This window comes from Agelaius tricolor, unplaced genomic scaffold, assembly GCF_023055355.1.
Source record: "Agelaius tricolor isolate 1412-34295 unplaced genomic scaffold, bAgeTri1.0.p SCAF_15, whole genome shotgun sequence".
NCBI lineage: Eukaryota > Metazoa > Chordata > Aves > Passeriformes > Icteridae > Agelaius > Agelaius tricolor.
The window spans coordinates 21,533,480-21,560,773 of NW_027269275.1; the positions used below are offsets into that span (position 1 = coordinate 21,533,480).

The window sequence follows — 27,294 nt, forward strand, 5'->3', positions numbered from 1 at the left end:
TCCCCATACAGGTTTGCATCTTCGGGCATCTCTTCCAAGGAATGATTAATTAGTGCTTGCAGGTCTGTTGCACAATTAAAAAGGTGTGGGGGCTGTGATTACAAGTTCAGCCTTTCTTGGCACTTACTTTCTGTTAACCTCTGTTGTTCTCTGTGCACGGACCCCGTGGGACTGTGGGTGTGCAGGGATGCTGCTCATCACGGGCAGCATGAACAATGTCCTTGTTAGGAGCTGCTCCAAGACCCTGAGAAGAAGTTGGCTGCTGAAGCCAAGCAGTAGCTGGGACTGTGCCTCCCCCTGGGCTTTAGCCCCTCCTCATTAAGCAGGTCCGGGCTATTGATTGGGAGCTTGTGTTTGGAAGAGTCTTACTTACTCTATGCATTATCTTGACAGATTGATCAGACCTGATTGAGAACCTCTTAAAGGAACGAACAGCTGTAATGGGAAAGTTGGACTCTGTCATCCGTTAGGATGATTCTGGGAGCGAGAAGAACGAGGCTGACATCTTGGAGCAATTGTATTTACAATTAACATGGCTGAAAACGATTGCCTCTATTGATCCCCCCTTCCTGCAATTACAGCCCCATTGTTTACATTCCAGCACTTCAGTTATAAAAAGGAAATTCAATAATTATTGCATTATTTAAAGTTAAAGTGCCACAGAGTTTGCTGGCTATGCTTGCTGGTTGATTTAACGTTCAGTAAAATCCATGCTGAGCTCTCCATCCTTAGGCTGAGCAATATTTGGCTTTTAATGAGACTTCAAGGGCTGGTGGAGCAAACCCCATTTGCTGGGTCACTTTTGGGTTTGTGGGGGAATCCAAAACCTTGCAGCACAGCTACATGGCTAACAAGGAGAGCAAGTGGTGTTCACTTATTGCAGGCAGGGCTGGAGGGCTCCGAAAATACAGATGTGGTGGGATGTAGGGATGGGCTGTTAATGGGGGCAGTTGTGTCTGTTCTTGGGAACTTGGACTGGTACCTCAGGCTCTGTGGCAGGAGGGAGTGCTACATTTCCAGCCTGTAGGTAGGAAGATAAGGATAAGATAAGCAGTTACCACAAGCTCAGCTGCAGAAACCCAGGGGCAAACGAGCCTGAGCTGCAGCACTGGTGCTGCACCACGGAGGTGTGAGCACGGAGGCAGGAGCAGGGAAGGGTTTGTAATGCTGCTCCTCTGGAAGCAGTAAACAATTCAGGATGTTGGTTGGATATGAAAGAGCAGAAGTTCAGCTTTTGAACCTGCTGCTGGATGCAGGATCGATTTCCCCCTTGCAGGAGGAGGGGAGGCTGCTGGCACTGCAGCCCTGCCCAGCACGGGTCCCACTGCGCTGCCTGCCCGCCCCCAGCTCAGGAGATTCCAGCTGGGACTGCAGGTGTGAAAGGAGAGCAAGATGGATTGGCCAGCCCTGACTTTTATGGAGTACTTGGAACAGACCAGGATCAGACAGCTGCATCCACATGACTTTCATTAAAAATTCAGATTCTTCTCTTGCAGGGCTGTGTGATTTATCTCGAGCAGCACATCAGAGGCACACGGGGGCCAGGAGATGCTCACGAGGCCCCTGAGGTCTGCAGCGGGGTCGGGTCCCTTTCTGTGGTGACCCATAGCCCCGCTCCAGCTCTGCTGTAAGGGTCACCTCCTGTCCCTCCCCAGGGGTGCACAGTCCTCATGGCACTGGAGGGCTTCCTACCAAGCCTGTGACTAATTACCCCTGTCTGACCTCACTCCGAGGAAGAGTCGGTCTCTGGGTTTTCTCCTGTGCTGCAGGAGATCAGGAGGTTTTCTCCTGATCTGCTGGCAGGGCTGAAGTGGTTCCAGTAGCTCCTGAGCTTGGTCAACCTCTCCGAGTAAACGCTGAGGCTCTGCCGGGTTCGCGTGCTGGTTCTGGTCACTGGGGCTGCTCAGATATCAGTGCTTGGAGGAGGAAGCCAGCACAGTGCACCTCTGTGGTGCTGCTTCTTTCCGTGGCTTTTGTGACCTTCCAGCAGATTTTTGGCTCCTTCTTCCCCAGCTGCATCTGTCAGTTCTTTGAAATCACTGCTTTACCCATCCTAACAGAGCTGAGTGCTGAGTTCAGAGGTACGAAAAGTGTTACATGTGGAGAAAATCTCTGCCAAAGATGTTGAAGTCTGACAACTTCTTTTTCAAGAAGCTCTGGGTAGTGGAGTGGCCTTTGTATTCATGGCAGGGCATGCTGTGAAGTGGGAGTGCTGGGAAGTGATGTGGAGGAGGTTTCTGCAGACTGTTTGTCAGTGACCCTGTGCGTTGTACCCTGTGAGCATTTTCTGCTTAGCAGAAGAAAGCAGTTCTGAGGCAGACACTGGAGAGTGATGGCTGGACAGTCGGTGTGGCGGGACCGGCCAGCCTGGCACTGGGGCAGTGGCACCAGGGCAGTGGCACCGGGGCAGTGTCACACCAGGGCAGTGGCACCAGGGCAGGGCCACCGGGGCAGTGGCACCGGGGCAGTGGCACCGGAGCAGGGCCACCGGGGCAGTGTCACACCAGGGCAGTGGCACCAGGGCAGGGCCACCGGGGCAGTGGCACCCCAGGCACACCGCGGGGCCAGGGCAGGGCTGGGGCACACGCAGGGGCGGCTGGCACCGCGCTGGGGCAGAGCAGGCCGATGGGGCCCCGGAGCAGGCCCGGGCTGTGCTGAGCCCTGTGGGCACGGGCTGGTTTGGGGGGGTGTGTGGGGATAGGTGCTGCAGGCCGCGCTTGGTGCAGGACAGGAACACCCGTGTCCCCCGGGGAGCTGCACTCGTGAGCCGTATGGTTTCCATCAGAGCGTTCCTCTCTCTGTTTCTGATTTAAAGTGTAGCTTTGACTCACCCTGATCAATATTTTGCATGCCATGCGTGAAGAACCAGATGTTGGAAGTTTCCTATTGTGGAGAGGGAGGGGGGAACACCCCCTCAGACTCACAGAAATCGATGTTTTCTGACAGAAGTTGGTTGGTTTTCCTTGGAACAATATATTCTTTTGATTTTCAAGTTGATTTGTCTTCTAACAAGGTTCTGGTTTAGTATTTTGAATTTGTTTCCTGTGATACGGATAAATTCTCACAAGGGGGAAGTTTAACAGTGTGATGGGCAATAACTACACGTCCTTGGACAACATTTCATCGCCTCCAGCAGCTCATGGCTCGGACTGGCTCAGCCCTCACGTCTGCTTTCTCTGGACTGCTCCCTTCTTCCACTGGAGGGTTGAATCAGGTGCATGGGCTTGGTGGCACCCTCAGCCTGTGACTCCTCCTGCACCATGGGCACGTGAGGCTGACCCCAGCACAAGAGATGCTTGAGAGGAAGCAAGAGAGGAGCATGAAATAAGACACACTTATTAAACTGTTTAAAACAAATGTTTTCCTAAAATCCCCTTTTAAATGAGAGCAGTGCAGACTGTGCCTCTGGTTCCACAGAGACCATGTCCTTAATATTTCCTTGAACCCGTGACCGGATTTTTCTCTAATTGCTCACTGGGGGTTTTCTCTGGCTCGGCGCAGAAGCTGCTGCTGAGCCCGTGGGCACTTCCCAAGCTCGGCACGGGGTGTGTGGGATGGGAGGATGGGGCTGGTGTGGCTCCTGAGGACAGGGCTGGTGTGGCTCCTGAGGACAGGGCTGGTGTGGCTCCTGAGGACGGGGCTGGTGTGGCTCCTGAGGACAGGGCTGGTGTGGCTCCTGAGCATGGGGCTGGTGTGGCTCCTGAGGACGGGGCTGGTGTGGCTCCTGAGGACGGGGCTGGTGTGGCTCCTGAGGACAGGGCTGGTGTGGCTCCTGAGCATGGGGCTGGTGTGGCTCCTGGAGCCAGAGCCCGGCCAGCAGCAGGACAGGAGCAGGAGGTGGTGGCAGGGTCAGGGCAGAGCCAGGCTGGCAGCAGGGTGGAACCAGGGAGGCTGTGGTGGGCTCAAGCAGAGCCAGGCTGGCAGCAGGACAGGACCAGGAGGCTGTGGTGGGCTCAGGCACAGCCAGGCTGGTGAGGCTGGGCTGCCTGGGATGGGCAGGCCGCTCCTGTGGAGGGCTCGCTGACCTTTCGTGCCTTAAGCCATTCGTCTTTTTCTGGCTCAGGAAGGGGGTAACGCATGCAAACAATAGAAATGAGATGAGGAAGAAGTTCTTATAAGGGAAAACAGCAAAAAATCTTTTGAGGGCACCAGTGGGATTAGTGCCCTCGTGGATTCTTCAAATATTACAGTGAATTTAATTAAATACATCGTGATCCCAAAAGAGGCTCATCTAATTAGCCAGATCTAGAATACATTTATTCTCTTTCCTTGCTCTTCCAATGAGAAGCCTCAGCATCAGCTCATATCCTATTTTTAATCATTCCTAGACTCAGAGGGCTCTCCTTCCTCTGTGTGAGCAAGGCACACAGCGCTGGGTAATATGTGTCTTTAATCTTATCTCAGCTGTAACTGAGATAATAAGAATCAGAATTTTTTACCAGAAGGTCCTGGCTGCACGTAGGCAATATTTTTGATTGACAAACCTCAAGATCATGTCTAAATCGCTGTACTTGTGCCTCAGGCCAAGTGTGTGCTGAGGAAAGAGCTCCATGAGATGACACAAAGACTCAGGGAGGTCTCGGGGTTGGATGGCAGGAGCTGGCAGGCAGTATTGCACAGCTGAACTGTTAGGTGTGGGGTGGAAACACCAGAGGCCTTCATTGAGGATTCCATGTTGCTTCACCTTGGTTTTCATTTTTTCTAGATAGTGACATGCCCTTACTGTGGAATTGGGAAAGTTCCTGTGACCTCCTGCTGCCCAGGGGGAAGGGACACAGCTGTGCTGCGGCAGCCAGTGTGGCTGTGCAGGGTGAATTCTACTCTTTGCCTCTAAGAAAGAATTTCCATGTCTGTGGGATCCATGACAGGAAATGGCTGCTTGTTTCCCAGAGGCATGGCCCTCTGTACCAGGGGATTGATAGGTGTTGCCAGATAATTGTGGTATGAGAATCCAGCGTGAGCTGTGCTGGCGGTGACCAGGGTTTTTCCAGGTGGCACCTGGCTGCAGGCCCACCACTGGCTTTTCAGCCAAGGTCTCTGTCACAGCCATCTTGCAGGCCAGGCTGCTGCTTCCTTCCTGATCCAAGGGAGTAAAACCTGGGTGCCAGAGAGCAGAGAGTTGGATGATGGGCAGGATGGCTCTGCACTCTGCTTCCATACACTGTGTCCAGACCTCTTTATCTAGTGGGTTTGTTGTGATCTAGGGTTGCTTTGGTTTTACTTTTCCTAGTTTTCCATGAGAATTTACCAAATTTAATGTTGAGGTTGTTATGCAGTTGGATCCCCTCCCAGGACAAGCTTTGAGTGTGAAGGAATGAGCCCTCAGTGGGTTGTGAGCAGGTGTTACTGCTGGGTCTGGTGCTTTCCCTCACTGAGGGAGATGGTGTTGGCTGTGTCCATCTGTGCTTTGAGCCCATTTCAGTGCATTTGGGTTTTCACGCTCTTCAGCAGGAGACGGTGTAATACCTTGGGAACAAACAGGCATTGTCTCATCGGATCTGTGTCAAAACGTGGTTCCTTAACTAATTCCCAGGTGGCTTTTAGCGATTTACAGTGGACTAACCCAGGAGGCTGGGGGTGATGAAGGTCACTGACATCCCTCTGCTCTGCTCTCCACAGCATCTGCAGCACCATGAGAGCGGGGTGGAAGGGGAAAGCTGCTACTACCACTGTGTGCTCTGTAACTACTCCACCAAGGCCAAGCTGAACCTGATCCAGCACGTGCGCTCCATGAAACACCAGCGCAGCGAAAGCCTGCGGAAGCTGCAGCGCCTCCAGAAAGGCCTTCCTGAGGAAGAGGAGGACCTCGGGCAGATCTTCACCATCCGCAAGTGTCCGGCTGCCGAGGCTGGTGAGTGCTGCTGCCGCTCCTGGGCCGCGGGGTGGGCGAGGGGCTCCGACCCACTGGGCTGTTGGTGACAACATGGGCGAAGCTCCTGTCTCTGTTCCCTGCTGTGGGCTGGCAGTTTATCAGTAATTATCAGTAATTATCATAATAATCATTATCAGTTATACATGTCAGGAACCCCACCTGCCTGAGGTGGTGTTTGGGAGGTTGAAGCGTGTGTGTTGGTTCAGGTCGGTGTCTTAAACCCTGGAATATTGTATGAGTATCTAAAGATTCTGTCATACCTGTGCAACTCAGCAAACAGTGCACCAGTAGATGTTTTGCAATGAGTCAAGTGATGCCCTGAGCACCACATAAGCTGTGCCAGCTTGGCACTGATTCCTGGTACTGCAGCCACTCTGGACTGGGAGGAGGAGCTGGGCCAAAGGGGTGGGCAGGACATGTGAGTTTGCCACGTCTGTTTTCCATGTCTCCTCTGAAGTGAAGGGCTTGTATGAAACATTTGCTCACACAGATCATAGGGCAGGGATTGCAGCTGTGAATCCAGCAGAGTTGGTGTGCCTAAAAGGAGCAGCTAGGCTGGATGGAGTAGAGATGGTACTTTGTTTAGTCATGTAACGGATTGAGACGTTTTTAATGTTCTGAAAAACCCAGGTCTCATGAAGCCCTCTTGGGAGGGAGGAGGAGAATCATCCTGGGTCAGCTGGTTTGTGGGCTGTCAAGGCACAATGGTGCTGGAGCTGGGGTGTGCCAGCAAAAACCTTCACAATCCTCATAGCTTCAAGCAGGGGTTTTCTCTATGACTGCTGTGAAAATGGGTAAATCCTACACATAGCCACTCTGGGGAATTGGCATTCTGCAGTGAATGCTCATGGAGACAAGGAAGGTGATCTTGGCTGAAAGGCTTGAGAAGGGATAGCAGCAGCAGCTGAGGGAGAACATGTGGGTTTTTGGAAATGTCCCTTGAATTCACGTCTGGGTCTCATTGCTGTTATGCCTGTGAGTAATGAGGATCTGAAATAAACCCAAAACACCCCGAGAGTGTGATGGGAGATTTTTCATTAAGAGTTAAATTCAGTCTTGTGGAAAAGGGCGCCCAGTCTGTGACCCTGGTGGCCCAGCAGAGGGGGAGCATGGAGCACGCTCCCCAAAGGTCACAGTGACAGCAGGAGCTGGCGCTGCCACACCAGCCCGGGGCACACGGGCACAGCAGCCTTGTGCCCGGGAAAACATCCCCAGCTCCAAAGGGCTCTTTGGGCTCTGGGTTCTGAGCTGCTTAAATGCAGAATGAGCAGAGAGGGGAAACCATCCGTGCCCTTTGTGATAGACAGAACAACCTTGAAAACCTTGTCTCCTCTAGAAATTTCTGTTTGCCTTGTCTTTTACTGTACAAACCTTATCTTTCCCGTCCGGCTGCCCAGATTAGGACATGGCAGGTACTGGGAGGGCAGGAGCTGACTGGCTGGGAGGAAAAACAGTTTGGTGACCATTTTAAAAAACGTATTATTTTTGAAGTAAAAGTCCGGACAAGTCACTGAAAGGAAAGCTCGATTTACAAATATTTTGATTTCCTTTAAGCTTGCTGGTTCTTCAACAAAAACTGACAGCAAACAAGACAGAATTTCTTGATCATATTGTATTTCAAAGGTTATGAATACAAGCAAGAATAAGGCTGCAGAAGGCAAAGGGGGTATCTTGGGTCGGTTTTGCAAGTCACTTTAAGCTGAGATACTTATTTCAAACACTCCTGGAGCCCATGGTTCAGCTGGTCGAAGTGGGGCACCTCAGTGGTGTGCTGGGCTAGGCATCCCTGCAGGGATGGGAGTCAGGTGTGGATGAGAAGCTGCTGTAACCCCGAGGGGGAGAAGGGGTGCTCCATCTCCCACTCGTTCTGATCCCCTCCACCCCCAGGTGTGGGGATGCTCATCTGGGGGGCACAGGCACAGTGTGACTCTGTGCCCTGTGTCTCCCCCTGCTCTCCAGCAGCGTCTCTCCTGTGTCCCCATCAAGGTGTTTTCTGTTGTTTCCTGACCACTGGCTGGACTTTTTGTTGTTGCTGTGCTGCAGTCCAAGTGCAGTGGTGTGTTCTGTCCCATGGCCTCGTGTGCTGCAGGGGAGTCACCCCATTCCCCTCTGCTCCATCCCATTGCTGTGCTGAGCGCCGCTGCTGGGGCTGAATGCTGGGTGTGCCTGCTCTGGGTGCACTGCTCTGTGTGTGCACTGCTCTGTGTGTGCCTGCTCTGGGTGTGCCTGCTCTGGGTGTGCCTGCAATGTGTGTGCCTGCTCTGGGTGTACCTGCTCTGGGTGTACTACTCTGTGTGTGCACTGCTCTGTGTGTGCACTGCTCTGGGTGTGCCTGCTCTGGGTGTGCCTGCTCTGTGTGTGCCTGCAATGTGTGCCTGCTCTGGGTGTGCCTGCTCTGGGTGTACTACTCTGTGTGTACCTGCTCTGGGTGTGCCTGCAATGTGTGTGCCTGCTCTGGGTGTGCCTGCTCTGTGTGTGCCTGCAATGTGTGTACTGCTCTGTGTGTACCTGCTCTGGGTGTACCTACTCTGGGTGTGCCTGCTCTGCGTGCACCTACTCTGTGTGTACCTACTCTGTGTGCCTACTCTGCGTGTACCTGCTCTGTGTGTACCTACTCGCTGCTGCCTGCAGCATGTAGGAGAGAGCAGTGCTGTCTGGAGATAGTGAGTAGATATTTGCTTGTGTAGATGCATCTCAATCTGTTGGAAGAGCTCTGATCACACCTTAATTAGTCCTCTAACAATCTGCAAAGGTCAGTGCCAATTGCCTGTTCATTTACATTTGTAATTGTGATGGTTCTTGATTGCACATTAGTTGCAACTCACTCCCTCCCACCCTGCAGAAGCGCAGGCAGCCTGAGCAGCCGCTCCAGGGACACGGGGACCTTTGTCCCTGCCTGTGCCACCCCTCGGCCCTCTCCAAAAACTGGGTGTCTTTTGGGGAAGAGTATTAGCATCTGCCCTCCGCTTCCAGTAAAGGGATGATGAAGTTGTTGGCAGGGAAATTATGCAGACATCAGGCAGGAAACCCAGTCCTCCCTGAACTGGATAATTAAAGACAATTAAACTTTTCTTTGTGCTTTGAGAAGTGTGCTCATTACGCAGGAGCTGGGGGAGCGGCTGGAAGTTCAGCTGGTTTGTTGATCAGAGAGAGCACAGCTTCAGGGAGGGGGTACTGTCCTCTCAGGGTATTTTTGAACATCTCTTGCTGTGGTATCTGAGCTGCTGCCACTGCAGATGTCAGCCCCTTGCTGCAGCAGCGTCTGTGTAATGTTACCCATAAGCTAATTGATTTTTAATGATGGGGGTTTAGAGAAGAAAAAAGTAAAGAAAGAGTGGCCATAATAAAAACCAAAATGTTCTCAAGATGTTGGATGAATGCACTTACAGCTCATTAGATAATGGCAGAAACAAATGTGAAACAACCTGCATGGGATTTTCATTCTGACTTAGGAAGTGTTTCTTTCATCCCAGAAGGCATCGAGCAGCACACCCTCTGCCCAGCTCGGGCTGGTGGTCAGAGCGGGATTCCCGCTCTGTGTCCAGCCCATGTGCCCCTTCTGTCCCCATGGTATTTCTCTCCATGTGCCACCCACACAGAGGGGCTGCTGGGCCCCCAGTGCTCAGCCTGTGTCCCCCTGGGCAAGGGCTGGTTGCACTTGATGTGTTTGCTCCCTTCCCTGTTTCTCCTGGCTGCTCCCGTTCCCCATCTCTGCTCTCCCTGTCCATGGTGTGTTCTGTGGGAGGAGCAGAAGGGCTTTGCCTCCAGGGCGTGGGACAGACATCCTTTAGGTGTCCATCAGCCGGACACGCTCCTTGCCCGTGCCAGCCTCTCCCCTTGGCACAGAGGGCAGTGCCTGTGGTGCCCCAGTCACAGCAGTCCCTCATTGCTGCCAGTTCCTTGGCCATCATCTCCTTGCAGCAGGGGCTCATTCTTGCTGGGGCCCTGCAGGAGGAGCAGGGCAGGTGCTCTGGCAGCCCTTGCTGACACCAAGAGCTGTGAAGAGCCCCTTTGTCCCGGTAGGACGGGGGGCAGGGGAGCCACCTCTGCCCCTCTGCCAGCCCCCAGCACGGCGGGGCCACACTCCCTGCTCCAAACAGGGGGTTACACGTATTTTGGGGAGTACCTTTACTGCAAGGCTCTGCTCTGAGAACCCCCAGAAAGCTGCTGGCTCCTTGGAAGGGGGCATGCCCCAGAGCCCCTGCTTTCCCCCTCCCTGTGCCCCACAGGCAGAGCTGCACTGTTTGTCCACATCTCCCTGGTGTGTCAGTGTTTGACCTTTCCAGGGCTGGGAGCTGCAGACTGAAATCGGGATGTGAATCTTTAATGAAACCAAGTATGTAAACAGAGCTACAGTATAGCCAAAGCAGTATTCAGATGAGAAAACCCCACGTGGTTTCAAAACGGTGGTTCCCAGCCTCAGCATCACACCTCAGCCTGACTCTGCCTGTGTCACCTGCAGACAGCAGGGTGCTCATTTGGCTGCTGCACCTCTGTGCACTGAGTCATGCGATTCCTTCTTCATCATCAAGCATGGAGTAATTATTCATGGGGTTTGTTACAGCAGAGGTGTGAGATGTGCTGGGGTGGATTTTTCATGATAGCAGATGCTCTACTTCCAATAGAACTTGTGAAGTGAAAGTTGGTAGTGATGAATTACATTTCTCCCTGCTTAAAATAAATGTAGTGGGATCTGATGTCCTCCACTTGGTCTGCATTAGAGACAGTGTGGTCATTCTTAAAGACGCCTGTCAGTCTCCAACTTCTGATGGAGGTAATGGAGGGTTTCGGAAAGAAATCACCGGTTTGCTTTGTAATCTGTCTCCAGTTTTTCGTGGGATTTGATTTCACAGAGCAATTAAAAACTTACCAAGCAGGTGACCTGTATGGTGCCTGCAGGAGAAGAGCACACGGAGCCCATGCTGCAGCATCTGCCAGTCGAAAGCACTCTGCAGCTCTGGCTCTGCTGATGGTGCCACAGTTACATGGCTGAAATGTGTGGCCCTTGCAGAGGGCTGGGGAAGTAATTTCCAGGCTTGTCCTTGATTGACACATTTAATAATCTGCCAACCCAGGTTACAGCCTGAGCTCTGTGTGCAAACACCAAGTGCTGCCCAGCTTCATCTGTATCTCTTGGGCTTTTTACCTCTCACTCTCCAAAACTTGGTACTGCCTTTTCCCAGCATGTGCTCTGTAAGCCCCGAGGGCAGGGATCTGTAGCCCCTGCTCAGCTTTGTTTCCCTAGTGCTGTGTGTAAATCCAGCCAAGCCTGGTGTGTGCAGGGTCAGAGCTGGGCGAGTGGTTCTGGGGGTGCTGGAGCCCTTGGGGTGCCCCAGCTGGGGCTGGGCAGCAGCTTGTCCCGGGGGAAATCCCTTCCTGTCATCCCCTGAGGCTCAGGCAGCCAGACGAGGGCTTGTCCTGCCTGGGGACGATGTGGTGCAGTAGCACATGTGGCACAGCAGCAGAGGCAAACAGCCCTGGGCCATGTGTGTATTGGGCTGATTGAACTTCAGTTCCCTTTCCTGCAGCAGTTCTGATCTCCCTGCCAACCCCACCAGCTACCCCCACATGCAGGATTATCTCTTGTTTTCCAAGATCTTGTGTCACTCACACGTGTTCATTTAGAGGACAGTTTGTTGCCTTCCCCTTTGTTGTTCTGCTGAACCTTGGAATTTTTTTCATTTTTTTGTGGATTGAATGGCTTCAGGACCTTTTACCTTTCCAGCAAGTTCCTAACAGAGTTGCAGTATTTCTGGTGTGGCCTCTCCACTGAGGGCCATCCCAAGTCTGAGCAGATGACAGAGTCTCTCCTCCATGGTCAGAGCAGAGACACAGGGGAAGCTTTTGGTTCTGCTTTAGTTTCAGTTTGCTTTAATGGTCATTGAAATCCAGCAAAAGTGTTTCCAGCAGCCATGGATCATGTTGGCTCCTTCAGAAGGCCTGAGGACATGAGGAGAGTCCATCAGTTTGAGAAACTTTTAGGGGTCTTTCCTGGTATTGTCCTGTAACATAATTTCTCTCTGTTCCCTCCTTGCATCCTTTCTCCCACCTCCATTTTGGAGAGCCCCATTCCCATCCCAGCAGCATCTCCCTGTCCTTTTCCATTTGGGACACCATGGGGCTGTTGAGGTCTGGGCCCAGAGAATGCAGGGATAAAGTTGGTTCTCTTTAATATCTGGCAGAAGGAGATTTCCTTTGGTTTTTGTGGTTTTTTTATTATTTTTATTTTTTGGGGTTGGTTTTGAGTTTAAAGTCAAGAGCATTTGTGCCTTAGCTCTGCTTTGACCAACCAGCAGCAGAGATAATCTCAAAAGGATATGAAAGGTTTAATAATTTTAATTTTGTTTTTATTGAAGTTGGTTGTGCCTTTTTTCCTGTGCCCCTGGTAGAGGGGGGCTGTAACAGAAGCCTGCCCAAAGGCTGCAGCATCTGGTGAATGACAGGGCAGCAGCACCCAGCCGTGGCAGGAATCTCACTAACTCCATCCTGCTCCACCTCCACTTGTCCTGGGGAGCTCATGGCTTTCATTAAGCAGAAAGAGAGGAAGCTCTGATAGCTGACTTGTTCTAGGATGTTTTTCTTGTTCGACTGCATCTTAAAGCCCTTTCCACTTAGGAAAAGTAAAGGAGGAAGTATCACCAGATGCTGCAGTACAACACTGTGAGGCTCCCGGTCCCTCTTCTCCTCTGCTTTTTTCTCTGTGTTCAAGCAAACTCCAGAGCCAGACTGAAGCCCAGCTCTCAAGAGCCCAGAGTCTCCCTGAGCTCTGTTTCCCTTGGGACTCAAGAGTGGCATCCCAGTCTCTTGGAACTCTGTCCCTGAAGCTCTGCCTTCGATGCCCAGGGCGTGATGCCCGCTGCACCTTCTGCTTCTCTTCCCTGTTGCTCTTTCTCCTTTCTCCTGCACAATTTAGAATAGGGAGCTATTCTCCTGAGGACCTGGAGGTGGTTGTTGCAGTGGTGCAGGTTAAAGACTGAGGTCTCTCCCTGTGAGGGGTGAACCAGTAAAGCTTTGGAGACCTTGCAGGTACTGCAGCGTGGTCCCCAGGTGTGCAGGAGCAGGCGAGATGTCCATGTGAGTGACATGGGATTCACACTGACAGCACACTGGCCTCTTGGTGAAGGTCCCATCAGTGTGGCTGTGCTGCTTCTGTCCCAGACTCGCCCCTGCTCAGGTGCTGTGTCTGACCCAAACCCCTGCTTTGATCTGCTGGTGGTGCCATGAAGAAAAAGAAACCCTCCAAAACCTTACCCACATTCTCCAGCAACTGTTCCTCCACTTCTAGCACTGATTTATGATGTTTGTCCCACAGACTCTGTTGCAGCAGCTCCTATCTAGCACCTTCCCACACATCTCACTCTTGTAGCCATTGCTGTGCTTCTGTTTTCTCCCTTGCTGTGGTACTGGGCTTCAGATTAAATATCTCTGGAGCAAACATGCCTCCTCCTTGTTCCCAGGTTAATGAGGTGATAGAGTTGCCTGGCTGCTGTGCTGTTCTTGGTGTATTAGTTTGGAGTCTCTTCTTTTGTCCCACTGTTGACCTGCACTGGGAGGGGCTGGAGGTTCAGCACAGAGTTCTGATGGTCCCTGAGCACCTTGTTCCCTGCTGGATGCCCAGTGCCACCCTGGCTGGGGACAGGGGCAGAAAGGAAAGGTCACTTAGGTTCAGCTGGGCACAGGCTTTGTGCTCAGAGGCAGCAAGGGTGTTTGACTGGTTTGTGGGTAAGCAGGGGAGACCTGGAGCAGCACGCTGGTGTGCCTGTTTGGAAGGTGGGTTGGAAGCCTGCTGCCACCAAACATGCCCATTTGGAGTTAGAGGCTTCACTGGCCTGTGTGAAAGATCCATTTGTTTATCCAAGCTGATACAAGCCCACAGGGTCACGCTCAGCACTGTAAGAGAATGTCCTTGGCCCTCTCCCTCTTCAGAGAATATCCTTGCAGGGCATCAGCTCCTTTCCTGGTTGTTCTGCCTTGTCCCTGCCCTGGTTCTCTCAGAGTTCATTCTGCTGCAGGAGCACATGTCTGATGGTCTTTAACTGGCAGCACTGAAGGAGGAGCCCCCTGCTACCCAAACCTCACCATGCAAACCCAACACACTGCCCAAAGCGAGACAGTCGAGACCTCTGTTCAGAGGAGACGTTGTGAGAATAGGGAGTGCTCTCCTCCACCTCTCATCTGTAGGTTGTGGATTTAATTGCAAGAGATACACAGCTTGGGTTCTGAATTGGATTCCTTTTTTTTCTGTACGAGCCATAGGCAAAATGAGATTCCATACCTTATCAGTGGGGTGATTTGTGAAACAGGGTTTGGCAGCAGCTGGCTCAGGCTGGCAGGGACCCCTGGCCCACTCCAGCATGGCCACTGCTGTGGTGTGCACCTTGGAGCACTCTGCTGTGTCCCTGCTCTGGCTCTGTCTGCCTGTGCTTGTGAAATGCACCTGCTCCTGTCCCTCCTGCAAGGCCTATTGATCCCCTGGTGATGGCATTAACCTCCTCAGAACTGCCTGGGAGGGAGCTACCACATGCATTTATTTTTCCACTAAAACTCTAAGATTGGCTAATAACGTGTCTGTCAGCACCAGTGTCCTGCCTGCTCTGACTGCTTCAGAGGGAAATCTGGGGGCCCATAGACAAATAATAACCCACCCAAATCGAGGTCTCATCCTTGTTCCTACTAAAATGCAGTTCATGCCCTTAAGCAAGAGGGTTTCTCTCTTGTCCCAGTACTCAGTTTGCTTTTCTGAGTTGCACATCTCAATGCCTTTGCCATGTATTTTGTTTTGACCTCAATGATTTCTTGAGGCCACAAGTTCCAAAGGTTAATTGGGAGCTGTATGAGAAATTATTATCCGTATTTGCTTCCAATTTGCATTTTTTTCCCTTTTCCGTGTCAGTCCTTCCAAGAGTGGTGAGTGAGAGAAGCAGTGTTGGTCTGACTCTGTTGAACCTTCACTTGGATGCTCCTGTGAAGGCCACCGGCAGCTCAAAGAGCCTGAGCCCCCTCCTTCTCTGTACTTCCTCCTACCCCTTTTCAGGCTTTTCAATCTTGTGTGGTCGCTTCATTAAATACATAGCAGTGGTTTGGGTTTTTGGTTCTGTCCTACACAGGTGCTTGTCCCCTGTCAGTGTGCCAGGTGCAGTCTCTGCTGGTCTGCAGGGATGTGCTGCCCTCTCCACACGGTGCACCCCAGACATCAGTGCCCAGCCTGGGGCCCCAAACCCCTAAATCTCAGTGTGGCTCTGGGATGGTGTGTGCGGGGCCCTGCGTGCCCCCATCACACCCCACGGTTAGGGTTTAGGGTTAGGGCACCAGGGCACAGCCCGATGTGGCTGCCCATGTGCAGGCACTGCTGCACCTTCTCTGGTTACCAATTAAGCTGAAGCATTCTGGCCTTTTCCATCCCCTTTTCATGGTGATGAAGGTTGAATTAGGGCTGAGTGTTTGGGATTGTTCCTTGGCCTCCACTGCTACTTTGCTGCCTCCTTTGTGGCCAAACAATGGGATTAATTTGGCCTTTGCCAGCCCTGCTCAGCGCCGGCCGTTCCACTCCACTTGCGCAGCCACGTCTCCCTTCCACAGCACCTGCTGCTGGCTCCTGCTCTGTGTGTGTGGCGTGGAGGGGCCCTCATGCTGCGTTTGTGTTGGCCTGGCAGGGTCAGGGCCTGCTGGTCTCCTCCTGCTCCAAGGGACCTGTCAGGAGGTGCCGTGCAGGGCAGCAGCCCCTTCCCTTCCTACTGCAGCCCCTGCCTGCAGCAGCCCCTTCCCTTCCTACTGCAGCCCCTTCCCATCCTGCAGCAGCTCCATCCCTTCCTGCAGCAGCCCCTTCCCTTCCTGCAGTAGCCCCTGCCTGCAGCAGCCCCTTCCCTTCCTACTGCAGCCCCATCCTGCAGCAGCTCCTTCCCTGCCTGCAGCCCCTTCCCATCCTGCAGCAGCTCCATCCCTTCCTGCAGCAGCCCCTTCCCATCCTGCAGCAGCCCCTTCCCTTCCTGCAGCAGCCCCTTCCCATCCTGCAGCAGCTCCATCCCTTCCTGCAGCAGCCCCTTCCCATCCTGCAGCAGCCCCTTCCCTTCCTGCAGCAGCCCCTTCCCATCCTGCAGCAGCCTCTTCCCTGCCTGCAGCAGCCCCTTCCTGCCTGCAGCCCCTTCCTGCCTGCAGCCCCTTCCCATCCTGCAGCAGCCCCTTCCTGCCTGCAGCTCCATCCCTTCCTGCAGCAGCCCCTTCCCTTCCTGCAGCAGCCCCTTCCCATCCTGCAGCAGCCCCTTCCCTTCCTGCAGCAGCCTCTTCCCTGCCTGCAGCAGCCCCTTCCTGCCTGCAGCTCCATCCCTTCCTGCAGCAGCCCCTTCCCATCCTGCAGCAGCCCATTCCCATCCTGCAGCCCCTTCCTGCCTGCAGCCCCTTCCCATCCTGCAGCAGCCCCTTCCCTTCCTGCTGCAGCTCCATCCCTTCCTGCCTGCAGCTCCTTCCCATCCTGCTGCAGCCCTTCCTGCAGCACCACCTGGCAAGGACAAGCCCTGTCACAGGCAGCTCACGGGCACCTGCCTGCCAGGGGCAATCATGCAGGCATAAATTCGGAAAGTTGCTAAGCTATGAGCAGTCTTATGAGCATTAAAAGTGTCCTCTTTGCCAGAAAGGTCATTCATAACTTGGCTGCGCCGCTGATGTACAGTCAGTGATATTGATTGATTAATGTATAAAAAGCACCAAATCCATTTGCTTCTGTGAAAGAGAATAAAGTGCAGTCGACTCTCTCTTTATTTTCACCTCATCCTTTTGTTTGAAGGACGTTTTTTTTTCTCTTTTTGTTTTGCCAGCTAGGTTTAAGGGGGTTACAAAAAGCCAGTTTCTGCCAAGTAATGCGTTCACAAAGGGAACATTGATTCACATCAGTGTCGCTTGAATTACCCTTAAAGGTTTGCCAAGGAGTTGTTCTTATATTAACCTTCTGTTCATCAAAGACGAAATAAATAAATAAGTCATAAAATCAGCTTCACTGCCCCTGCTGGAGTTGGATGCAAAACAGGAATTTCTCATGTTTGGAATTTGTGCTCCAGGTGCTGCACCTTGGCCCCTCTCCCCAGGCTCTTGGCCTTTTCCCTCCTGCAAAGCTGTTCCCCCAAGGCCCCAGTCTAAGCTGGGACGAGTGTTGATGGTTTTAGGGAGGGGGGCTCCTGCAGGGGAGTATTTTCAGAAGGATGTTGTAGAAAAAGTTCATTTAATCATTGCAAGCATAACTAGAATGATTTCTGTGCAGGACAGTGAGGCCCAAGGCATTCTGCACTGGCCAGGGTTGGCATTCTTCTTATTCACCCAAGGTCTGGTTTGTTTTTCTGGACTTACTGAGCCACTGGTAATTAATTCTGTGGTGGTGTCATTTTCCTCTAGTTAATTCTGAAGTGGGAAGTACCTTGGTGCCCATGGAGCTTTGTGCAGCAGCATCTCTCCTTCCCCTGTCCCTGGGTGCCCCGGCATTGTCCGTGTCCATCCCAAAGTGTCCTTGTCCCCTGTGTGGGCAGCGAGGGGCTGCAGGTGTGTGTTCCTTGGGTGGGATGGCTGGCCCATGATCCCAGAGATGGCTGTTCTCTGCAGCAGGAGCTCTGTTGTTTTTCTTCAGTGCTGTTTAATCAAACCTCTATATTTTCACTCGGCCCCTGTTCTGAAACTGTGCAGTGCTGTTCAGTGACATTTCTTCTCTAGAGCAGGAGTTTCTTTGGCTTCTGCATGTCAGGCAGCTGTGCCCATCACACTTAGCCAGCAAGCACAGAGCTTGGAAATCAACTCCCCTTGGAAACATCTCTGCACAAGGTGTCCCCACCGGCCTGTCCTAACCCACCATCCCCAGACCAAGAGCCCGTGGCAGCCCATGGCATTTCAGATAACCTGAGCCATCCCACCACAAGGGCTGCCCTCACTCTTGGTTTCCAGCCTGGCTGCATCTGGTGGGCTCCTCGGCTCCCAGAGCGCTGGCTGGGGCCACAGAGGAGCTCAGCTCTGAGTCCTGCTGAGACCCGTGGGAGCCCTGTGCTGGCTGTGGCACGGGCAGCCTGAAGTGCCCGTGGTCACATGCACCCGTGCTGTTCTGTGGTGCTCTGCACTAGTGCATGAGGGTACCTGAGCTCCCACCAACCTCCTCAATGCTGCCGACGTGGCACTTTAATTCCAGCATCTCTTACTGGTGAAGAACGCTGGTATTACCCTGCCAGCTGTGAGGGTGCATGCTGGGGTGAACACCAAAAATGGCAGCGTGCAGGATCCCTGCAGGATGTTCCTCCCACATGTGTCTCTGTCTCCTTTGCCTGCGTGGTGCATGTGCTGCCCTCGTGCTGCCCCATCCCCGGGGGGCAAGCCCCCAAACCTGGCCATGGCTGACAGCAGGGCATGGCGCCTCACACCCCAGGAAAAGCCTTGTCCCCTGTGGCTGCTGTCCAGTCTGAAAGGAGAATCATCCTCTTTTCTAATCTTTTTCTGTGACTGTGGGAGCACTGCAGCCGGCCGAGCCCCCTCCCCCTCTGGCGAGGCAGTGAGGGTTGGATCAGATGATACGGAGTGTGCATGCTGAGAATGAATCCATTTTGTCTCCTCCATCTCCCCAGAATAAATTAGAATTTGCCTGATTTAATAAAATGGCTTCATCTCTCTGCCATCTTTTCTATCTCCCATGTGCTTCATCCCCCCTGCAGCAGAGCAGCTCTGGCCTGTGCCGGGTGCAGTTTGGGGCTGTGTGTGGGCGCTCCGCCTGCCCCGGCTCTGCCCAGCACGGCGCAGGATTTGTGCCTCCCTTTCCGTATTGTCCAAGGCAGGGGCTGTAACTGCTGTTGAGGTCAGTGTAATTTACTGTCCATCCCTTGTAAACCTGCCCTCGCCAGGCTGTGGCTGCCATGCAGTGCTTGGGGACAGGCAGGGGCTGGGCACAGGGACAGCCCGGGTCTGCCTCTGCTCTCGTGTGTGTGTGAGGGTGCATGGAGCTGCCGCAGACCCCGAGGAGGGGGCCAAATTTGGGTGGCTTCACTACAGCCAAACCTTTTTCCCTTGCCTGGATCTGGTGCTTTAATTCCTGTTTCCTAGGCTGATTTTTTCCTTTCCGTTCTGACACTAATTGCACCAGGCGCGTTGGGAGTGGCGGCTGCTGAGCAGTACCAGCTAAATGTTAAGAAAGGTTTTAAAAACAGACTGAACTCTTCCTTAATGAGGCTCAATCGTGCTCTCCTCCGGGTGGTTTTGTTTTGCTGATCTGTCAGTTTTTCAAGGATTTAATTGCACTTTTTTCATATTAGTCTTTGAAATGGGGCTAAGCAGCTTTCTCTAAAATGCAACACAAAAAGGAGAGATGCTTCCCTGTTTTCTTGCTTTGCTTTCATCACTCCAGGATCATCATCTGCCACTGGCACCAGGGACCCTGCAGTGATAAAGAATAAAACCTGTGAGAGCACAAGTGAAGGGCAGGCTGCTCTGCTGTGGTGGCCCCACAACTGGAAACCCTTGCCAATGGTTCTGTTTGCTTCCCAGCTCCTGTGGCTGTCTCCAGTTGGGTCTCCACTCAGGCTAATCCCGGAAGACTTTCCTAATGTTGGGTTGGAAGGGAGAAGCAGGAGGCAAAGGCTGAACTGGCTTGTTCCAATGTAGCTCATTTCCAGCAGAAATGACACAAAAATGAGTCAGAACCGAGCAGTGCTACAAGCTCTGGGAACGGTCATAGCCTCCTGGAGCAGCTGAGCTTGGCAGAGCCTCTGGAGGCCTCTGAGCCCAGGCCCTGCTCAGAGACGGGGCCAGAGCTGTCTCTGCTGGGGCCTGAAGCCTCTCCAAGGTGTGGAGGCACCCCTGGCCTCTCTGGGTCCCAGTGTCCAGCTGCTGCAGCGCTGGGAGTGCGGGGCAGGGGATGGGAGGAGGCAGGAGAGAGCAGGCAGATGTGTCTGTGCGGCTGTTATCTTTATGGCGTAGGGAAAACACGTTTGAAGCAATCAGCAAGGAATTGTTGATGGCTCCACTCGCTGTGCTCTGTGCTCTCCTCGCGGGACAGGTCGCACACAGCCGGGCTGCGCAGGCGCCGCCGCGCGCTGCTTTCACCGCGGCTTTGTTGTGCACAGATGCACAAAGCTGCTGCTGCTGCTGCTGGCTTTCCTGAGGATGCTCGTGAGCAGCAGAGCACTGAGAGCTCCGAGCCACCTAGCAGTGACTCTCCCTTAGCCTGCAGTTTATTTTTGTGTCTCCTTGCAATTACATTTCTTATTTTTCCGCTTTTTCTTCCCTTCCTCTAGCTTTGTTTCTTTTCCTCCTTCTTCTTTTTTCATGTTTATCCCTTAAATATTTCAGTCTCTTATTTCTAATCTCAGCATAACAAAGCCTGTTTTCTTTTCTTCTTCCGATGTGTGCCTGCCTCCCTATGAGCTCCCAGCACACCTCTCATGAGGATGTAAAATCTAAGAACCAGATCTTTGAGATTTCAAAATAAAATAAAAGTAAACTCTGCTTTAAAAACACTTTAGCAGGAAAGCCAGGCTAATTGTAAATCAATGAGTCTTAAAATGCAGCATTGATCTCCAGTTAGAAGTTTGAAGGGGAAAGCAGTAATTACTGTACTGAAGGTAGATTTTTTTTTCTCTTAGCAAGTTCTGGGCAGAAGGAAGGCTCATTAGGGCAGCACTTCAGAATCTGAGTAATTAGTTTAAAAAGTACTTTTGTGGTGTTATTCCCATGGCTTGAAATTATTGGAGTCTTCACAGATTCATAGTTCTGCTCTGATAAAGTTTGATTTATTATTGTGTTTGGTGGGGAAGATCTTTCCCACAGTGAGCTGGGTGAAGATCCGGAGAGGGGATCAGGCCAGGAGGAATTGCTGTGGGTACGTGGGGCCTCTTGCCAGCAGGGGAACCTCAGCCCAGTAGGATGGGATTGGAGCTCTTTGTGTGCAAACTCTGCCAATACCCCAAAAGAAAACAGAGCAGGCATCTGGGAATCAAAACAGGGGCTCTTACTCCTTGTGAGCCTCAGCGGCCGCCTGTCCAGTTCCTGCAAGCCCCTTCTTGCTCATGGGGCTCTCAGATCTCTGAGTCCTTGTCATCCACAAGCAGCTCTGTGCTCTCTGCCGCCCTGCTCAGGAAGGCAGCACTGGTCTGCCAAGGCTGCCAGGCTCACAGAAGTCCGTGGCATTTCTCCATGGGTTTTCCAGTTAATTCCTCCCATGGGTAGCGTGATCCTGCTCTCCTTTTCCAGGCTGAGGCAGAGGAAGTGGCTGCAAGCACCGCCTGGGATGTGGGTGCAGCCTCATGTGACATGGTCTGTGTTTGCTCTGGGAGGTGGCATAGGGCAGAAGTATCCAGGCTTGTTGTTCCCTAACAAAATTATGCTAATTTGGGGAACTGACCCTGGAATTAGCATCAGTCCATGTGCAGGAAGGCTTTGCAGCATGGCTGGTGAGCCCATCTGACCTTGGGGAGCAGGTTTGTGCTTCTGCCAATCTCCCCAGTGTGTTAAACTGGGATAGTTGCACAGTCTGACTTGTCAATCCCATACCTCTGGCTGTGGCTGTTCCTACTCGCCAGACTGGATAAATATTTTCACAGAAATGATTCAGTTTGCAGGGACTGTCATAGATCTGATTCTGCAGGGGAGGAAAGGGGAAGGTCTCTGGAGGCAGAAAACCCTTGTGTGGCAGAAAGCCTGCTGGGAAGTCAGCTCAAGAAGAATTAGAAACCCTTTAAATAAATGCTTACTTGACATGACTCTGTCTCCCCCAGTCTAACAAGCAGGGAAGCGAATGGCAGCCGCTGGCCAGAAATTGATTGCATTAATTGATATGCCAATAAGAGAGCTTGTTACATCCGCCATTGGTTAGGAGGCCGGCTAACAAGTCCCGCTGATCAATGGAACCAATAAAGATTTCATCCATTAATGAGCAACATGGTAATTAATGTTATCCATAAACCAATTAGCCTGGGTAGCTAATGTGCTGGTTAGCACAGTGAGTGGTGGAGCCGTGGGTGGCACAGGCCGGCTGGTGCACAGGGGACATCCCCTCCCCTGCACAAAGGAGACTTCATCACCTCTGCTGGGGAGGGGACACCCTTCCAGTGCCACCGCGGGGCTTGGAGCAGCAGCTGGCTTGCTCTGGGCCTCCCAGGGCAAGGGAGCTGGCAGGGTGGCTCGTGGCATAGGTCACAGGGCTGGGAAGGAGCATGCTGCTCTAGATTTTCAAGGCATTTTCAATTATTACTTTCACTTTTTGTAACCTTTGTGTAACACACAGGCACCTTTCACGCTTCTTATATGTTTTTAGAGATGCACAGGTTTCTGTAAGTTGTGTTCCGTGGTGTAAGGCAGCATTTGGGTTCTTGCTCTGCCCCTGGGAAGCTGCTGGAGCCCCTCGACCCGCCACTGACTGCAGGTGCTGCTGTGCACAGCCCTGCACTGGGCTTCCCCACACCACCAGTACCTGTAACCATGCTGACACAGGTAACACAGCCTGCAGGTTGAAGGCTGCTGCCTAAATCCATTTGCCAGGGGCTTGCCCGAGTGCCAGCACCACTGTGGCATCAGGGCTGTCCATAGGTATCAGGACAGGAGGTGCAGGAGCAGCCCCAGGCCCTGGGCAGCATCAGTCCCACAGGCTCTACTGTGGAGTTACCTTGGATTGTTGGATATTGACCCTGGGAGACCCCTTGTGGATTCCCTAATTGAAAATTAATACCAGATCAATGCCGTGGGCAATTTGCATATTGATCATAAACAACTTTGAAGGCACCAAGTGTGTGTTGGATCGATGCTCTCTCAGCAGGCTGCAGGGAGTGTCCCTGTGCCTTCCTGCTGCCCGGCCTCCGTGGAGCTGCTGGGGCAGGGATGGTTTGTGCCAGGCTGGGGCACAGCACGGAGCTCGCAGCCTGTGCCTGTGGCTCCCTTTGGACGGGGAAGGAGGGGATGGGATGTTTGTTTGCTTGTTTTAAACCAAATGGCCACAGCCCAGAGAGCAGGGGACATCACCCTGTCCTGGCACACAGCCCTCCCTCTGCACCTGCCACGTGCAGCCTGGCACTTGCAATAGAGGTTTCCAAAAGCAGAGGTGCTGTTTTTCTGAGGACACCCAAAGGGAACTCAGCAGTGATTTTTCCCTGGCATTTTCGTTTTACATTTGCTCTGTGAGGGTGGTATTTAGACCCTTCTCTCTCTGCTCAAGGCATTCACCAGTTATTTCAGAATGGTTTTGGGCTGAAGGGAACAAATATTTATATCAAACTCAACAAAAACCCTAAAATCTTAATCTGAGACTCTGTAACTCATCCTTGGAAGCAAGGAGGGATTCATTCCTGTGAGCATGGAGATAAAACATTTGGAGAGGGGCTCCACTGCCTGCCCCTCCACACACGTGTGCAGCGCAAGGCAGCGCCTCGGACCAGCAGGGGAACCACCTCTGGCCTGGCCATGGGCAGAGCCCAGGGAGCAGAGAGGGGCAGGACTGGATGGAAGCCCGGATCTCAGAGTTGTCAGTGATTCTCGGAGCAGCCGGTGGCTGCAGGAAGTCGCTGTGCATCTGATTAGCGCGTTAGGGCTTTCATTGACTGGCTCTGCTGCGCTGATGAACTGGGGCTGGGGACAGGCGCCCGTAATTGAGGGAAATAAATTCCTATCACAGGCCTCTGCTGGAGTCACCACCTGTGCATGCGCCTTGCTCCAGGTTCCAGGAGTGGATCCAGTCCCCAGAGCACCTGACCTGCCCTTGTTAGTGGGAAGGAGCCAGCTCAGGGGCTGCAGAGCCCAGGCACCATCCCAGGGCCAGGCTCAGGGGCTGCAGAGCCCAGGCACCATCCCAGGGCCAGGCTCAGGGACTGCAGAGCCCAGGCACCATCCCAGGGCCAGGCTCAGGGGCTGCAGAGCCCAGGCACCATCCCAGGGCCAGGCTCAGGGACTGCAGAGCCCAGGCACCATCCCAGGGCCAGGCTCAGGGACTGCAGAGCCCAGGCACCATCCCAGGGCCAGGCTCGGGGGCTGCAGAGCCCAGGCACCATCCCAGGGAGGCTGAAAGGTTCTGTCCTCCCAGTCCCCTGGCATGGCCCACCTGGTTCTGCCTCCCTGCTTGGCTGCAGGCTGGTAGCTTGAGCGCCATCAGTACCATCACGTGTCTCATTGGGAGCTGCTCTGTGCTCTTCCCTTTTTCTTGATCCTCTGTTTCACTTGGGAGCTGGAGCAGCCATTCTCTGTTGCTACCTGAGATATGATGACAGGTGGAAGATCCTTCCCCAGTGTGTGTCAGGAGACGTGGGCGTCACAGGGGAAGGGGTTTTGTGATGATGCAAAAGAAATAAGAATGAAGGTGTAGTTTCCTTGAAAAGAAACCCATCTGTTGGTTTAAATTAAAAGGAAAACAAAAGGAGTCCCGGGTCAGCAGGGCTGGGCTGGGCTGGGCTGGGCTCAGCTCCCCTGGCTGCTCTCAGCCCCTGTGGTGTTGCTGTTCTCAGGCATGGACGGGCTGCCCCGTGAGTGGGTGGGGAGTGAGTGGAAAGGCTTCGCTTGGCACCCCCTGCCCTCCCGGTGCAGCTGAGCGCTGCAGAGCCAGCGCTGGAATTGCAGTCACTCTCAATTACCTGAAGCCAGGAGAGGTGCAGGAAAGGGGCTGCTGGCTCCAGGAGCTGCAGTCGCTGCTGCTGCAAGCTCGTTAGTACCAGGGAAGAGCAATTCCTGACGTTGTGCCAGTGGCACTAACGCAGCCCCGGGGTGGGCTAGCGAGCCAGGGCAGGCTGTGGCCATCCCTGCCCTGCAGGGTGCTGTGGGACCCCTCACGCGCGGCTCCTTGGCTGCAGAGCTGGGGCTGCCTGCCCTCCCTGCTCTCCTCAGCAGCTGTTTGTTGTGCCTACAAGAGCTCACTTGTGTTACCTGCTCCCTTCTGTGCTCCAGCCCAGGTGGTGTTTGCTCTGGGAGGGCTCTCAGGGTGCTGGCAGTGGCATGGGAGTGAAGACTCCCTGGACTTGGAAGTGGGGCTGTGTCTTCGAGGGACTGCTTTGCTGCCATGGCCTCTGTTCTTCTGCAGTGAAGTGAGTCCGTGGCCATTCACACCAAAAACTTTGGTACTGCAGCTCTACCAGGCCTTTTTTGCTGCCTGGTGAACCTGCCCAGGTATTGCCCTTGTGGCACCAAAGTGTCTGTGCATCCTGCTGGGCGTATGCGCCCTGTCCTCCTTGGGGCTCCTGCCATGCTCGGCCCCCAGCTCTGACGTCCCTTGCTCCCCTGCCCTGGATCAGCCCCAGCGCTCTGCCCCACTGCCCCATGTCTGTGTTGGGAGCTTGTGGTCCGGGGGGATACTTGTGGTCTATCTCTGCTGGGATATTTCAGTGGTTCATAAACCTGGGCACTGCAATTATGGCTTTCCCAAGTTTTTAGCTGAGCTTAAAAGAACTCCAGATGTGCTGAGATTGGGAAACAGTTGGGGAGGGGGAGAAAGAGGGTCAGCAAGACATTAATTAACTTTTCCTTGGAGCAATACCATGGAGAGGGAGAACAGAGTAGGAATTGTATATTTAAAAAAAAAAAAAACAACCCAGAAAGAGGACATTTTAGTGTTTCATTTAAGTGTGGTTTGGGAGGATGATGGGTTAAGGTTGTTGGGAGCTCTCCTGTGCATATTCAGCCCCTAAGGCTAAGCATGAATTAATTATAGCTCATTTTTGTTATAGTTACAGTGTTCTCAAGATGTACCTTGCTGTGAAGTTGCTAAAGTTGGCTATTAACTTCAGCTTGGCATCAGCGCTGGTTTGTTTGTGGATCTCCACAGCTTTTCTGAAGTGAGCCTGTATTCCCAGTGAGCAGAAAGCACCTCTTGCTCTACCGGCACAGTCTGGTGAGGGCCTGCACTGCTCTCGTCCCAAGGAACATGGAACAGGATAAGGGGAGACGGCCTCCAGTTGTGCCAGGGGAGGTTTAGGTCGTGTGTTGGGAAAATTCCTTCCTGGAGAGGGCTGTCCAGCCCTGGCACAGCTGCCCAGGGCAGGGGTAGAGTTGCCATCTCTGGCAGGATTTAAAACCCATGTGGATGTGGTACCTGGGGATGCGGGTCAGTGGAAGCCCTGACAGTGCTGGAGGAGCAGTGGGACTCAGTGGTCTTAGAGGGCTTTTCCAACCCAAACGGTTCCATGATTGTACAGAAGCTGCCCTTGTCTGCTCGAGTAGTCCCACCAGGTGTGTTAGCAGAAGGCTGGGGTTGTCTTCCATCACAGAGAGGGGCTGGGCACCTGTCCACAGGGCACCTTTCCTGTGCCCCTGCCCTGTCACCTCTGCCATCCAGCTCCTCCATCTTCTTCCTCCCACGGGTCCCATTGTCTCTGGGCCCTTGTCCTGCAGGTCTCTGAGTGGGGACTGCTCTGTCCTCTCCCTGCAGACCTGGACCTGGAGATGGCCTCTTTTGTTTTGCTCTTTGATCTGTGTTTGTGTTTTTGCATGCATCTCCTTTCCAGCTGATTCCAGTTTGGAGCTAGGTTAAACTGTGCAAAATACTGTTTAAAAGAAAAAGAGAAAGGAACTTGTCAAGATGCATTTGTTAGATCACATTTAAAATGAAACAGAATTGAAGGTAGTTTTTGTCCAAGAAAGGGGAGGCTGAAAAGCCGTCAAGCCGCAGGAGAAAGCCCCTCCTTTGTTGTCCTCCTGACATTGAAGTGTAATTTTTCATGGTTATTTGGACTGGAAAATGGGGGGAAAGGGAGAGATGGGCTTGCGATTATTTCCCATAAATGACAACACAATCACATCACGCTCCACTACAAACATGCTCAAGGAATTTGCCTTTTTTTTTATGTTTCATGTGTGAAAATAACAGCAACCTTTCCAGTCCTACTGAAATTAAAGGGGGTAAGTCCCTGTTGGGTTTCACTGGCTTAAAATATAGCCCAGTTTGCAAAAACGTGGACAGCCTTGTTGCCAGGGAGTGGGAGAATGGTGATGTTCTCCCAAGGTTGTGCATGCTCCATCCCTGGCTGTGTTCAAGGCCGGGTTTGATGGGTTTGGAGCAACCTGGTCTAGTGGAAGGTGTCTCTGCTTATGTCAGGGGTTTGGAACAAAATGGTCTTGAAGGTCCCTCCCAAGCCAAAATAATTCTGTGACTCTCTGATGTCCGTGTCAGCTGAGCATGCCACAGTCAGCAGTTTGTGTTTGTCAGTGAAAGCAGCAGAGATGCTCTGGCCATGCTCTGGAGTGGAGCTGTCTGGGAAATAAGTTCATTAAACCAAGGTACATGTAGTATTTTATTGTCTTCCTGCAGCCCTTTGTCAGGTGGGACTCATTCACCAGCTTTGCATCCAGGATGGAGCTCTGTGGCATTCCTCTCGGTAACCTTGCTTAGTGCTGCCTTTGCACTGCTGGGAGTCCTGCTTTTCCTTTCAGGAAACAGTAGGAATGAACAAGCTGATGTAGAGTAATCCCGTTAGGAGCTGGCACAGATGGAGTTG

At 52.9% G+C, this 27,294-nt stretch overlaps 1 protein-coding gene across 4 annotated transcripts in view; it reads left to right on the top strand.

Annotated features, from left to right (window-relative positions):
* ZFHX3 (zinc finger homeobox 3) overlaps window positions 1–27,294 on the top strand; it is a 126,893-nt gene that overhangs the window by 62,479 nt on the left and 37,120 nt on the right. For all 4 annotated transcript variants that reach the window (XM_071440931.1, XM_071440930.1, XM_071440933.1 and 1 more), the window contains one exon: window positions 5,620–5,851. In XM_071440931.1, the coding sequence (XP_071297032.1) occupies window positions 5,620–5,851 (232 nt within the window). The remainder of the gene's footprint in view (window positions 1–5,619; window positions 5,852–27,294) is intronic.